Below are 16,111 nucleotides of genomic sequence, written 5' to 3' on the forward strand. Positions count from 1 at the left end.
TTCTGGAAAGGTCCTGACAATGTCGGGATCCACCCATATTCCTGACCACCAGCTATGTGTCATTGCACCCACCCCCTCTTCAGTCCAGCACTCCAGCAAGTGCTGGAAAGACATAACTGCCCCTTTGTCAAGCCAAGAAAAGGAGTTGGACAGAAAGTCTGCTATCGGCTGACGTCACAGAGCTGCTTCCAGGCTCTGGAAGAATCTTGACAATGTCAGGATCCACCCAGATTCCTGACCGCCCGCTGTATGTCATTGCACCCGCCCCCTCTTCAGTCTAGCACTCCAGCCAGTGCTGGAGAGGCAGAACTGCCTCTTTATCAAGCCAAGGAAAGGAGTTGGACAGAAAGTCTGCTATAGGCTGAGGTCACAGAGCCCCTTCCAGGCTCTGGAAGGATCCTGACAATAATGTCGGGATCCACCCAGATTCCTGACCCCAGCTGCATGTCATTGCACCCGCCCCCTCTTCAGTCCAGCACTACAGCAAGTGCTGGAGAGGCAGAACCACCATTTTGTCAAGCTAAGGAAAGAGGTTGGACAGAAAGTCTGCTATCGGCTGAGGTCAGAGCTGCTTCCAGGCTCTGGAAGGATCCTGGCAATAATGTCGGGATCCACCCAGATTCCTGACAACCAGCTGCATGTCATTGCACCCGCCCCCTCTTCAGTCCAGCCCTCCAGCAAGTGCTGGATAGGCAGAACTGCCCCTTTGTCAAGCCAAGGAAAGGGGTTGGACAGAAAGTCTGCTATCGGCTGACATCACAGAGCCACTTTCAGGCACTGGAAGGATCTTGACAATAATGTCGGGATCCACCCAGATTCTTGACCACCAGCTGAGTGTCATTGCACCCACCCCCTCTTCAGTCCGGCACTCCAGCAGGCGCTGGAGGGGCAGAATAGAGAGTGGTGACTGACAGTCAACGCTCTGAGATCAGTAAACTGTGCAAACAGTAGTCATGTGATCACTCACTTTTCTTAGAGCCCCTGGGGGACAGTTGCAGCATCACAGCGATGCTGCAGCATGGAGGAGATTATTTGTGTGGTTTTTTTTTGTTTTGTTTTTTTTTAATCCCAAACTTTTCCTTTAATAAAAACAAAACATATTTAAACTTGCATTACTGAATACGGGGCGGCATTCGTTTGCATCTCCATATCTGCCTGGGGGTCAAATTGAAATAAAATGACTTCCAGGCAGGAAACAACTGCGCTGATTAATCGCCAGTTACAAGGCTTAACTTTCCAGGGGTCGCAGGTCACGGTCCCACATTGTTCTGTCCTAATGAGCCCAGGGTCGGATCTGTTTTCAAAGCCTTTAAATTAGCCGGTGTGGATGCAGCGGCCTGTCAGGGGGCCGTCACCGCGCTTTTGTGGAGGGTGGACGCCAAGGAAAAAAAAGAGAAAAAAGGGGGTCAGCTTCAAAGGGATGGTAAACCTGACCTCTGTCCAGGCTCCAGGGACGGCGGGCGGCATACACAGGCACACTTCTCTCCCCGACCCCCATAATGCTTTGTCATAATTAAGTCAGACATTACGGATGGAGAGATTGAATTTCAGAACAATCCAGGAAAGCCTTAAAACAAACAATTGCAGCTGAAGAGTCGCAGCTCATTATGCGTCTGAAATAAGTGCTGTGTGAAAAATGTTCTCCTGGTGGAGACCTCTATCTACATACACAACGCCGGGATTAACCGATTACTGCCGACCGGCACGCATTCACCTCCGCGGAGCGCTGCGGGTTTTTTTTTTGTAGGATGCAACAGAAATTATTATTATTATTATTCAGGATTTATATTATTATTATACAGGATTTATATTATTTTTATACAGGATTTATATTATTATACAGGATTTGTATTATTATACAGGATTTATATTATTATTATTATTATACAGGATTTGTATTATTATACAGGATTTATATTATTATTATTATACAGGATTTATATTATTATTATTATACAGGATTTATATTATTATTATTATACAGGGTTTATATTATTATACAGGATTTGTATTATTATACAGGATTTATATTATTATACAGGATTTATATTATTATTATTATACAGGATTTATATTATTATTATTATACAGGATTTATATTATTATTATTATACAGGATTTATATATTATTATTATACAGGGTTTATATTAGTATTATTATTATACAGGGTTTATATTATTATTATTATTATACAGGATTTATATTATTATTATTATTATACAGGATTTATATTATTATTATTATACAGGATTTATATTATTATTATACAGGATTTATATTATTATTATTATTATACAGGATTTATATTATTATTATACAGGATTTATATATTATTATACAGGATTTATATATTATTATTATACAGGATTTATATATTATTATTATACAGGATTTATATATTATTATTATACAGGATTTATATTATTATACAGGATTTTTATAGCGCCAACAGTTTGCTCAGCGCTTTACAATATAACGGGAGACAATACAGCAATAATACAGTTCAATACAAGAGGGATAGGAGGGCCTGATCCTTGGAGCTTACAATCTAGGAGGGAGGGGCTAGTGGTACAAAAGGTAGTAACTGTGGGGGATGGACTGGTTGGAAAAGTAGAAGATTCCATTATTAGCGGAGGGCAGGATAGGCTTCCCTGAAGAGATAGGTTTTCAGAGTGCGCCTAAAAGTGAGCAGAGTTGGCGATAGTCTGATAAATTGGGGTAGAGAGATTCAGAGGATGGGGGAAGCTCTGGAGAAGTCATGGAGATGAGCATGGGAGGAGGAGACAAGGGAGCTAGAGAGCAGGAGGTCTTGCGAGGAGCGGAGATAACATGCTGGTGCACGAAACGTGTCAGTGAGGAGCCTACCAGAGTGACGTCATGCCGCACGTGGCCGCCAGGAAGGCCGGCAGCCATTTTACCAGTTCTTTCTTCCATGTGAGTGCTTTTTATTACGATTTTTGCTGAAGCTTTAATAAAGAAATACTACACTATTAGTACCTATTTGTCTCTGGCTCATGATATGCGAGCCCCTAAGGTGGAGATTTCCCCCAACCTCTGATCTGGTGGTCTGATACTACCGTGGAGCTGTCCCCGTTATATTTCTGGTTTGATGGTCTGATGACAACGTGGAGCTGTCCCTAGGAGCGGAGTGTGCCCTGTCAGGGAGTGGTGTTACCCTGTGTGCCTAGAATATGCCGGATGACCCCGCAGCCCCTGCCCAGACCTTGATGACCACGGTTGGATATTTATACACATGTGCATATCTTGTGCGCTTCTGGTGAGTGCATTCATATTACCAGCCCTCACCATTTAGGATCACCAGCACGAAGCACAGATCACCTAATTTTCTGGACTTAATTTGCATTTTTTGCTTATGATGCACTACAGCCACTAAAGAGTAACTCCGCTTTTGTTGAGAGAGAAAAAACACGCTCCCCTCTGGGTGACACTTGTCTGTAAAAGGATAAACTTGTCATCAGTCAGTAAACTGGACCCTCAGTACCGGACAGAAGTAAAGTCGCAGAAGCCAGAATCTGACAAGAATCTTCCATACCTGGACTCCATGTGGCCTCTCCAGTGATACACTGAGATCCTTCTCCACGAGAAACAACACGCCATGGATACAACAAGGCACAGCGCTCTGCAAAAAAAGGTAAAATTCCATTCGCTTATTGATCAGCACCAGCAACTCTTAGCCCTCATTCACACGGGATCCGACTTTCAACATTGTGCGACTCCTCTTGAAGTCAAAATCGGATGGAAGTGAGATTTGGGGTGCGACTTAATAGATATCTGTGCGACTTCATCTATAGAGGTCTATGCAAGCCGCACCCCTAATCAGCATAAGTAGAGCAGGGACTACTTTCCTACTTGGTGAAAGTCCGACAAAGCCGGAGCCGCACCAATTAGAACAGTTCCACTGCCTATCATTGGATGGGATTTGACCGTTCAAATCACATGACCATTCACATCAGTGTGAACCAAGGCTTATGGTGAACAATGATCCATCTATACCGGATTTAAATCCCTAAAGTCTGGAGGGTTTATTCACATCAGAGCACATGCATTAAAGCTGAACGCAGGGCAAGAATATTAGAAACGCAACGTAACCCCTTCGCGCCGACGTCATACAAATATGCGTCATCATGGAACTGTGATTTTTTCCCGTGGGGTCGCATATTTGCGTACCTGTCTTTGTGCTGGGTGTGCACCGCACAGACCGCTCCCATCACAAAGACTTGGGTGTCACTGAGAGCCTCGGGTCCCGTTCTAACGATTGGGACCCGGGACTCCCAATTCTGGGTCACATAGCCTTTAATTGGCTATCACAGTGATCAGTCACTGTACAGCCCGCCCCCCTTGTTTTTTTTTTTCTCTATGAACGGAAGAGAGATACATTGTATCTTTGACTCCTTGCATAGAGGGGAAAAAAAATTTTTGTTAAAAAAAAAAAAAAAAAAAAAAGGATAAATAAATATTTAAAAAAATAAAATAAAAAATAAACAAAAAATACCTAGATCAAGGTTTGATCTAGTTCAGTGCCAGGGTTAGTATTTGGGTTAAAGTCAGGGTCAAAGATCAAGATCAAAAGGTCAGGATTTTTATTTATTTTTCTTAACTGGTATCGGTGTCAGTTTTAATTAGGTTAAAAAAAAACAACAAAACAAAAACAAAAAATGCGCACTATTATTTCTGGCCTGTACTATGGGTACAAATAACATCCACATATGTGGTATCACTGCGATCGTCAAGAGCCAGAAAATTTATTTAGGGTTGTTCTTTGGTGGTAGGTTATGGTAGTAACAAGAAACACACAGCTAAATAAAAAAAAATGATTTTTTTTTTTTACTATTTTGGGCCCGCCCCCCTTGTTTTTTTCTCTATGAATGGAGGATATAGATACATTGTATAACTCCTTGCATAGAGGGGAAAAACATTTTTTTTTGTTAAAAAAAAAAAAAAAAAGGATAAATAAATATTTAAAAAAGAAAAGAAAAAATAAACAAATATCTAGATTAAGGTTTGATCTAGTTCAGTGCCAGAGTTAGTGTTTGGGACAAAGGTCAAGATCAACAGGTCAAGATTTTTTATTTATTTTTTTTTAATTGATATCAGTGTCAGTGTGAATTAGGTTAAAAAAAACGAAAAAAAAACAAAAAATGAGCCCTATTGTTTCTGGCCTGTACTACGGGTACAAATAACATCCACATATATGGTATCGCTGCGATCGTCAAGAGCTAGAAAATTTATTTTGGCTTGTTCTTTGGTGGTAGGTTATGGTAGTAACAAGAAACATACAGCTAAAAAAAAAATATTTTTTTTTCACTATTTTGGGACAGTTTTCCTTTGATTAAAAAAAAAAAAAAAAAAAAAAATCAGGAGATATCCATTCCCATTTACCACCAAATGAAAGCCCAATTTGTCCTGAAAAAAACGCCGGGTAATTCACCCGGATGTACGAAGTAGTTGTGATGATACGGACGGTTTTATGAACACATGTCAAAGTTGCAAAATTGTGCTTAGGCATTAAGATTTGTTTTACCCTCAGGCGTGAAGGGGTTAAAGTGGCTCCAAAGTCTAAATTGTTTTTTACTTAATGCATTTCCTGCATCCCCCCCCCCCCCCCCAGTGAATCTACTTACTTGGACAATATGAAGAGCTTTAAACAGAGCCGGCACTGGAGAACATCTCCGAGAGTCCACCAGAAGCGTCAGACCGAGCCGCCTACACTCCCGCCTGGAAAAGACAACAAAGGATCCCACATGATGGACCGGATTCCCACCAACAGCCACAGTCTATCCAGCCAACATTCACATCACGGCAACAAATCGTGGACAATCAAAGTAGGACAGTCTCCGCAGGAAACGCAGCAAATGAGGCCGCAGCTGGCGCGACCAACAATGACAAACTTCAATCGGAGGGGGGGGGGATTCCAAATAGGAGGTTTAGCATCAGTGTGACTTCAGGTGCAACATGCGATTTGCAAAATCGCACCTGAAGTCGTATCTAATCAGTGCGATTTGAAGTAGTGTCATTTCAAAAATAGTTCCTGCTCCACTTTCTTCCTGATTTCCTGCAACTTACATTGACTTCTGTTAAATGAAGTTGCAAGTTACAGTGGACTCGGCGGTACAAATCACATTAATGTGATCCAATTGTTTGGTAACATATAAAAGATGATACACCGACACCACGGTACACCTGCACAGGACTGAAGGGGAGGAGTACGGTACACCCGCACAGGACTGAAGGGGAGGAGTACGGTACACCCGTGCAGGACTGAAGGGGAGGAGCACGGTACACCTGTGCAAGACTGAAGGGGAGGAGCACGGTACACCTGTGCAGGACTGAAGGGGAGGAGCACGGTACACCTGTGCAGGACTGAAGGGGAGGAGCACGGTACACCTGTGCAGGACTGAAGGGGAGGAGCACGGTACACCTGCGCAAGACTGAAGGGGAGGAGCACGGTACACCTGCACAGGACTGAAGGGGAGGAGTACGGTACACCCGTGCAGGACTGAAGGGGAGGAACACGGTACACCTGCACAGGACTGAAGGGGAGGAGTACGGTACACCCGTTCAGGACTGAAGGGGAGGAGTACGGTACACCCGTGCAGGACTGAAGGGGAGGAGCACGGTACACCCGTGCAGGACTGAAGGGGAGGAGCACGGTACACCTGTGCAGAACTGAAGTGGAGGAGCACGGTACATCCGTGCAGGACTAAAGGGGAGGAGCCGGTACACCTGCGCAGGACTGATGGGGAGGAGCAGGTACACCTGCGCATGACTGAAGGGGAGGAGCAGGTACACCTGCGCATGACTGAAGGGGAGGAGCAGGTACACCTGTGCCAGACTGAAGGGAAGGAGCCGGTACACCAGCACAGGACTGAAGGGGAGGAGCCGGTACACCTGCGCAGGACTGAAGGGGAGGAGCACGGTACACCCGTGCAGGACTGAAGGGGAGGAGCACGGTACACCTGTGCAGAACTGAAGTGGAGGAGCACGGTACATCCGTGCAGGACTGAAGGGGAGGAGCCGGTACACCTGCGCAGGACTGAAGGGGAGGAGCAGGTACACCTGCGCATGACTGAAGGGGAGGAGCCGGTACACCTGCGCAGGACTGAAGGGGAGGAGCCGGTACACCTGCGCAGGACTGAGGGGAGGCTGGAGGTCAGCTTTGATTACTAACATAAACCAAGTAGTTTTTTTTCCCAAGGCACTCTGAAAGGACAGAAGGGGCCTCTTTCCACTTACCGCACCGTGCTGTAAAAGTAGAGGAGGAGGCGCCCCAGTTCAGCGGCGTTGCAGTGCGGGTTTAGCCATGTGGTGTTCCGTGTGTTAATGACCACCAAAGCGCGTCCGTTTCTGTCCCGTGTCCCTGAGAGCAGAGGGCAGGTTGTCAGTTACACAAAATACAGGGAAAAGATATACTTTTTAAACATATAAAAACAACTGAAAAAGAGAGCGTCATTAACATGTTCCTAAACCCACAGCAGTAAAATCCGTCTGTAGATGCAGTAAAGCATGCTTGATATCTCTCTTTGTGTAATCCTGCATTGTGTAAAAATGTTGTTTGACCCGGTCTTCTCTGTTCCTCCCCTTCATCCAGTGTCCCCCTCTTATCTCCTGATAAAACATATCGTGTGGAGTCACTCTGCACCTGCTCAGTTTGGTGTGTATCACTAGAGGTTTTTTTTTTTTTCTTGGGAGAGTGCAGCACAGGGCCAATCAGCACTGTCCAGACAGAGGTCAGGGGTTCTGCATCCTCCTTGGGGAAGTAAACCATAGCCCATTATTAACAATGTGCTTTTGCACACAGCTGCGTAAAGAAGCTTGTGTATTCAGTAACACAAAAAAAAAATAGGAAAATCTGCATTTTTAGTCACTAATTTACACCGTGATCACACATTTGTGCGCAAATACGAGCATATGAGCACAAATATAAGTTCATTTTCCCTAAGAATATATTGTGCGCACAAAATACGCGCAAAACAAATGCCTGAAATTACATCCAAAAAAAAGCAGATGCTCAAACATCAGTACTGTGTCCTTAGAGGAAAATAAAATCTCACCTGGTACATATACCACCCCGCTCATCAACACCTCCAGGTTGACGTGTGTGACCCGCGTAGGCAGGCTTTGGCCTTCAGTCCTTCGGGAGACCATTGGGGAGCTCAGGCCGGGCTGCCATGATGGCGGCTGCTCCTTTTCCAGTTCGTTTTCCGCCGTCTTCTCCTCCTCGGCGTGATCTGTAAAACAGGAGCCCCGACATGACACATCTTCTATAGTCTCTTTACACCTCTATAAAAGTTTAGTCCGAAAACCTAAAACAAAAGCGTCTTCACGGTCCCGCACCTAGATCTCCGTCTGTTGACATTTCTTATCATAGAGACCTCGCGGCTTATCCAGCTGGAGGAATCCGAAATCTCACGAGCGTTGCCAGCGACCGGTTACATCACCCCATCGAAGAGCGCGTTCTGTTTGTTCAGTCTGAGTAATACATTCTAAATTATATGTTTTCTTAAGAACGCCACTAAGTACTACTTATATCAATAACACGTCCATTTTATTAGTTTAGGAAGTGAGATCTTTGTGTCTACGGATGACGGTTACTAGTGAAGAAATCTGAGCTTTTGTTCCTGTCTTGGCAATCCTCCCATCCCAGGCAGAATATGGAAAAATAAAATCGAAGCTCCAACGATGCAGGTGGAACGCTCCCCGCACCGTGTGAGCTACGGAACGATGGATCGGAACACAAAGGGGTCCATTTTCTGGCAAGCTCTGTGTGCATTGCTATGGGATGTCCCACATGGAAGAAAAATCTATTTGAAATACTAAAATATTGGCCATATTCAAAATATATATATATATATATATATACACACACACACACACATATACACACACACATATACAGTCAGGTCCATAAATATTGGGACATCGACACAATTCTAACATTTTTGGCTCTGTACACCACCACAATGGATTTGAAATGAAACAAACAAGATGTGCTTTAACTGCATACTGTCAGCTTTAATTTGAGGGTATTTATGTCCAAATCAGGTGAACGGTGTAGGAATTACAACAGTTTGCATATGTGCCTCCCACTTGTTAAGGGATCAAAAGTAATGGGACAATTGGCTTCTCAGCTGTTCCATGGCCAGGTGTGTGTTATTCTCTCATTATCCCAATTACAATGAGCAGATAAAAGGTCCAGAGTTCATTTCAAGTGTGCTATTTGCATTTGGAATCTGTTGCTGTCAAGTCTCAAGATGAGATCCAAAGAGCTGTCACTATCAGTGAAGCCATCATTAGGCTGAAAAAACAAAACAAACCCATCAGAGAGATAGCAAAAACATTAGGCGTGGCCAAAACAACTGTTTGGAACATTCTTAAATAAATGGAACGCACCGGTGAGCTCAGCAACACCAAAAGACCCGGAAGACCACGGAAAACAACTGGGGTGGATGACCGAAGAATTCTTTCCCTGGTGAAGAAAACACCCTTCACAACAGTTGGCCAGATCAAGAACACTCTCCAGGAGGTAGGTGTATGTGTGTCAAAGTCACCAATCAAGAGAAGACTTCACCAGAGTGAATACAGAGGGTTCACCACAAGATGGAAACCATTGGTGAGCCTCAAAAACAGGAAGGCCAGATTAGAGTTTGCCAAACGACATGTAAAAAAGCCTTCACAGTTCTGGAACAACATCCTATGGACAGATGAGACCGACATCAACTTGTACCAGAGTGATGGGAAGAGAAGAGTATGGAGAAGGAACTGCTCATGATCCTAAGCATACCACCTCATCAGTGAAGCATGGTGGTGGTAGTGTCATGGCGTGGGCATGTATGGCTGCCAGTGGAACTGCTTCTCTTGTATTTATTGATGATGTGACTGCTGACAGAAGCAGCCGGATGAATTGTGAAGTGTTTCGGGAATATTATCTACTCATATTCAGCCAAATGCTTCACAACTCATTGGACGCTTCACAGTGCAGATGGACAATGACCCAAAGCAGACTGCAAAAGACACCAAAGAGTTTTTTAAGGGAAAGAAGTGGAATGTTCTGCAATGGCCAAGTCCATCACCTGACCTGAATCCGATTGAGCATTTCACTTGCTGAAGACAAAACTGAAGAGAAAACGCCCCAAGAACAAGCAGGAACTGAAGACAGTTGCAGTAGAGGCCTGGCAGAGCATCACCAGGGATGAAACTCAGTGTCTGGTGATGTCTATGCGTTCCACACTTCAGGCTGTAATTGACTGCAAAGGATTTGCAACCAAGTATTAAAAAGTGAAAGTTTGATTTATGATTATTATTCTGTCCCATTACTTTTGGTCCCTTAACAAGTGGGAGGCACATATGCAAACTGTTGTAATTCCTACACCGTTCACCTGATTTGGATGTAAATACCCTCAAATTAAAGCTGACAGTCTGCAGTTAAAGCACATCTTGTTTGTTTCATTTAAAATCCACTGTGGTGGTGTATAGAGCCAAAAATGTTAGAATTGTGTCGATGTCCCAATATTTATGGACCTGACTGTATGTGTGTGTGTATATATATATATATATATATATAAATATATAAACACACACACAGGTGAAACTCGAAAACTTAGAATATCGTGCAAAAGTTCATTTATTTCAGTGCAGCAACTTAAAAGGTGAAATATATGAGACTCATTGCATTCAAAGCAAGATAGTTCAAGCCGTGATTTGTCATCATTGTGATGATTATGGCTTACAGCTCATGAAAACCCCAAATCCACAATCTCAGAAAATGAGAATATTGTGAAAAGGTGGAATATTCTCGGCTCAAAGTGTCCCACTCTAATCAGCTCATTCAGCCATAACACCGGCAAAGGGTTCCTGAGCCTTTAAATGGTCTCTCAGTCTGGTTCAGTAGGAATCACAATCATGGGAAAGACTGCTGACCTGACACCATCACTGACACCCTCCATAAGGAGGGAAAGCCTCAAAAGGTCATTGCAAAATAAGTTGGATGTTCCCAAAGTGCTGTATCAAAGCCCATTAATAGAACGTTATGTGGAAAGGAAAAGTGAGGAAGAAAAAGGTGCACAAGCAGCAGGGATGACCGCAGCCTGGAGAGGATTGTCAGGAAAAGGCCATTCAAACGTGTTGGGGACTTTCACATGGAGTGGACTGAGGCTGGAGTCAGTGCATCAAGAGCCACCACACACAGACGGATCCTGGACATGGGCTTCAAATGTCGTATTCCTCTTGTCAAGCCGCTCCTGAACAACAAACAACATCAGAAGCGTCTTACCTGGGCTAAATAAAAACAGACCTGGTCTGTTGCTCAGTGGTCCAAAGTCCTCTTTTCTGAGGAGAGAAACTTTTGCATCTCATTTGGAAACCAAAGACCCCGAGTATGGAGGAAGAATGGAGAGGCCCAAGGACCCCGAGTATGGAGGAAGAATGGAGAGGCCCAAGGACCCAGAGTATGGAGGAAGAATGGAGAGGCCCAAGGACCCCGAGTATGGAGGAAGAATGGAGAGGCCCAAGGACCCCGAGTATGGAGGAAGAATGGAGAGATACAAGGACCTCGAGTATGGAGGAAGAATGGAGAGGCCCAAGGACCCCGAGTATGGAGGAAGAATGGAGAGGCCCAAGGACCCAGAGTATGGAGGAAGAATGGAGAGGCCCAAGGAACCCGAGTATGGAGGAAGAATGGAGAGGCCCAAGGACCCAGAGTATGGAGGAAGAATGGAGAGGCCCAAGGACCCCGAGTATGGAGGAAGAATGGAGAGGCCCAAGGACCCCGAGTATGGAGGAAGAATGGAGAGGCCCAAGGTCCCAGAGTATGGAGGAAGAATGGAGAGGCCCAAGGACCCCGAGTATGGAGGAAGAATGGAGAGGCACACACTGCAAGATGCTTGAAGTCCAGTGTGAAGTTTCCACAGTCTGTGTTGATTTGGAGAGCCATGTCATCTGCTGGTGTTGGCCCACTGTGCTTCATTAAGTCCAGGGTCAACGCAGCCGTCTACCAGGAGATTTTGGAGCACTTCATGCTTCCTTCCACAGAGGAGATTTATGGGGATGCTGACTTCATTTTCCAGCAGGACTTGGCTCCGCCCACACTGCCAAAAGCACCAAAACCTGGTTCAATGACCGTGGGATTACTGTGCTTGATTGGCCAGCAAACTCGCCTGACCTGAACCCCATAGAGAATCTATGGGGCATTGCCAAGAGAAAGATGAGAGACATGAGACCGAACAACGCAGAAGAGCTGAAGGCCGCTATTGAAGCATCCTGGTCTTCCATAACACCTCAGCAGTGTCACAGGCTGATACCTTCCATGCCACGCCGCATTGAGGCAGTAATTGCTGCAAAAGGGGCCCAAACCAAGTACTGAGTACATATGCAGCTTCTACTTTTCACAGGTCCGATATTGTTCTATGTACAATCCGTGTTTTATTGATTGCATGGAAAATTCTCATTTTCTGAGATTGTGGATTTGGGGTTTTCATGAGCTGTAAGCCATAATCATCACAATGATGACAAATCACAGCTTGAAATATCTTGCTTTGCATGTAATGAGTCTATCTCATATATTAGTTTCCCCTTTTAAGGTGCATTACTGAAATAAATGAACTTTTGGACAATATTCTAATTTTTCGAGTTTCACTTGTACACACACACATATAAAAATATAAATTATATATATACAAAATATATAAAAAATATTTTTAAAAATACATTACAAATATACTGTATGTCTTTAAAAATACAAATCTACATTTTTGGAATGCATATACAGATACATGTAAAAATGTTAAAAATACTTTTTTATATGTTAAAATAAAAAAATCTGAAGAACATATTTAAAAATATATATTTTTTTAAATATATTCTTCAGATTTTTTTTAACATATAAAAAATACATTTTTACATATATTTGTAAATGCATTCCAAAAATGTAGATTTGTATTTATTACCACTTGCCTACCGGGCACTTATACCCCCTTTCTGTCCAGGCCAATTTCAGCTTTCAGTGCTGTCGCACTTCGAATGGCAATTGCGCGGTCATGCAACATTGTACTCATATGACATTTTTAGCATTTTTTTGAGACAGAACTTTCTTTTGGTGGTAGTTAATCACCTCTGGGTTTTTTATTTTTTGCTAAACAAATCAAAAACTGAAAATTATGAAAAAAAAAGTTTTTTCTTAGTTTCTGTTATAAAGTTTTGTAAATAAGTGATTTTTCTCCTTCACTGATGTGCGCTAATGAGGCTGCAGTGATGGGCACTGATAGACTGCACTGTACTGATGGGCACTGATGAGGAGGCACTGGTAGGTGGCACCCATCCCATGTACAGCCTGAGCACCTGACACCCATCCCATGCACAGCCTGCGCACCTGACACCCATCCCATGCACGGCCTGCGCACCTGACACCCATCCCATGCGCAGCCTTCGCACCTGACACCCATCCCATGCACAGCCTGCGCACCTGACACCCATCCCATGCACAGCCTGCGCACCTGACACCCATCCCATGCACAGCCTACGCACCTGACACCCATCCCACGCACAGCCTGCGCACCTGACACCCATCCCACGCACAGCCTGCGCACCTGACACCCATCCCACGCACAGCCTGCGCACCTGACACCCATCCCACGCACAGCCTGCGCACCTGACACCCATCCCACGCACAGCCTGCGCACCTGACACCCATCCCACGCACAGCCTGCGCACCTGACACCCATCCCATTCACAGCCTGCGCACCTGACACCCATCCCATGCACAGCCTGCGCACCTGACACCCATCCCACGGACAGCCTGCGCACCTGACACCGATTCCATGGACAGCCTGCGCACCTGACACCGATTCCATGGACAGCCTGCGCACCTGACACCTATCCCATGCACAGCCTGCACACCTGACACCCATTCCATGGACAGCATGCGCACCTGACACCCATTCCATGGACAGCCTGCGCACCTGACACCTATCCCATGCACAGCCTGCGCACCTGACACCCATCCCATGCACAGCCTGCGCACCTGACACCCATCCCATGCACAGCCCGTGCACCTGACGCCCTTTAACTTCTTCCCACCTTTAAGACATCCGCACAGTGAACGTATTATACATAGACCCCTTTATGTAATAAAAGGTTACCAACCCCTGTTCTTACGCTAGCCATTGGGGTTGATTTTCTAAAGGCAAACAGTACACTTTGCAAGTGCAGTTGCTCCAGATCCCTGGATCAACTTTCCCTATAAATGTTATATCCAGTTATATTCTGTGTATCCAAGAAAGAATCCAGGACTTTCCTACAGGAATCCACGGAGCTGGCCAGAACCGACTCTTGAGAGAATCCATTCCACATTCTCACAGCTCTTACTGTGAAGAAACCTTTCTGGATTTGCAGAATAAATCTCTTTTCCAGGTGAGCTGAACCTGCTGGGTGTGAGACTGTTGGGCACGTGGGAGCTGCTACCAAGTCATCGGCAGGGAAAGATCCATCATACTCAGGATATCATTGGCTCTTCAGCTGCCATGAACCTGGTTTATTGGCACTCGAAGCGCCCCCACATGGAGAAGGGGTGAGGTGGTAGTAGAGGTCAATGACTGGCTTAGGTTTACGGTCCTTGTGGGAATGCAGTTTCTGGAACAGTCTTATTTGGTGACACGTTCCACCCACAGCATGGTGACACAGAGTGACAATGACCTTCCAGAGAATGACTAATTCCCAAAGTATTCACAAAATCTCCCACACCTACTGTGCATGGAGTGCTTTCCTTCCAGATCATTCCTCCTCATCACATTAATTATCCCTATCCCATAACATGCAGGAAACGGCGCTGAAGAAGTATGAAAGTTCCCAGCTGATAAGGGCCAGGGTATTCGGATATATACATGGCTTTGTAAAGATTTTACTTATGCATAAATACGTGCTTAGCTTAGCGGAGGAGCATTCTGAATGAATGAATGAATGAATTAATGGGTTCCACTTGCTGCTATGTGTGCTACTGTACTAGGTGTAATCCTAGACTCCCATCTGTCCTTTCACCCCCAAATCCAATCACTGTCCAAATCTTGTAGACTTCACCTCCGCAACATCTCCAAGATACGCCCGTTCTTAACCTCAGAAACCACTAAGCAACTTATTCACCCCCTTGTTATCTCTCACCTTGACTATTGTAACTCCCTCCTCATTGGCCGACCTCATCGCAGGCTATCCCCTCTTCAGTCTATCATGAATGCTGCTGCCAGACTCATCCACCTTACTAACCATTCTGTATCTGCCATCCCTCTCTGCCAATCCCTCCACTGGCCTCCACCCCTCTCTGCCAATCCCTCCACTGGCCTCTATTCAGTGTCCTCCACCCCTCTCTGAGTGGAGGCCAGTGGAGGGATTGGCATAGAGGGGTGGAGGACACTGAGTAGAGGCCAGTGGAGGGATTGGCAGAGAGAGATGGAGGACACTGAATGGAGGCCAGTTGAGGGATTGGCAGAGAGAGATGGAGGACACTGAATGGAGGCCAGTTGAGGGATTGGCAGAAAGGGGTGGAGGACACTGAATGGAAACCAGTGGAGGGATTGGCAGAGAGGGATGGAGGACACTGAGTGGAGGCCAGTGGAGGGATTGGCAGAGAGGGATAGAGGACACTGAGTGGAGGCCAGTGGAGGGATTGGCAGAGAGGGGTGGAGGACACCGAGTGGAGGCCAGTGGAGGGATTGGCAGAGAGGGGTGGAGGACACTGAGTGGAGGCCAGTGGAGGGATAGGCAGAGAGGGGTGGAGGACATTGAGTGGTGGCCAGTGGAGGGATTGGCAGAGAGGGGTGGAGGACACTGAGTGGAGGCCAGTGGAGGGATTGGCAGAGAGGGGTGGAGGACATTGAGTGGTGGCCTCCACTCAGTGTCCTCCACCCCTCTCTGCCAATCCCTCCACTGGCCTCCACCCCTCTCTGCCAATCCCTCTACTGGCCTCCACTCAGTGTCCTCCACCCTTTTCTGCCAATCCCATTAACAATAACGTGTAAAGCCATTTGTAACTCTGCCCCAAATTACATCACCGATCTTGTCTCTAAATATCACCCAAACCGTACTCACTGCTCCTCGCAAGACTTC

General features: G+C 45.4%; 1 protein-coding gene across 1 annotated transcript in view; it reads right to left on the reverse strand.

Annotated features, from left to right (window-relative positions):
- Positions 1-16,111, reverse strand: part of LOC149428526 (pleckstrin homology domain-containing family G member 4B-like) — a gene marked incomplete at its 5' end in the record, with an annotated part of 64,368 nt that overhangs the window by 28,528 nt on the left and 19,729 nt on the right. The window contains 4 exons of the mRNA XM_089667300.1: positions 3,555-3,641; positions 5,644-5,737; positions 7,256-7,379; positions 8,074-8,250. Coding sequence (XP_089523426.1) covers positions 3,555-3,641; positions 5,644-5,737; positions 7,256-7,379; positions 8,074-8,250 — 482 coding nt within the window. The remainder of the gene's footprint in view (positions 1-3,554; positions 3,642-5,643; positions 5,738-7,255; positions 7,380-8,073; positions 8,251-16,111) is intronic.

Source organism: Staurois parvus, unplaced genomic scaffold, assembly GCF_062004578.1.
Source record: "Staurois parvus isolate SC_StPar_1 unplaced genomic scaffold, SC_StPar_1.0 ptg003162l, whole genome shotgun sequence".
NCBI lineage: Eukaryota > Metazoa > Chordata > Amphibia > Anura > Ranidae > Staurois > Staurois parvus.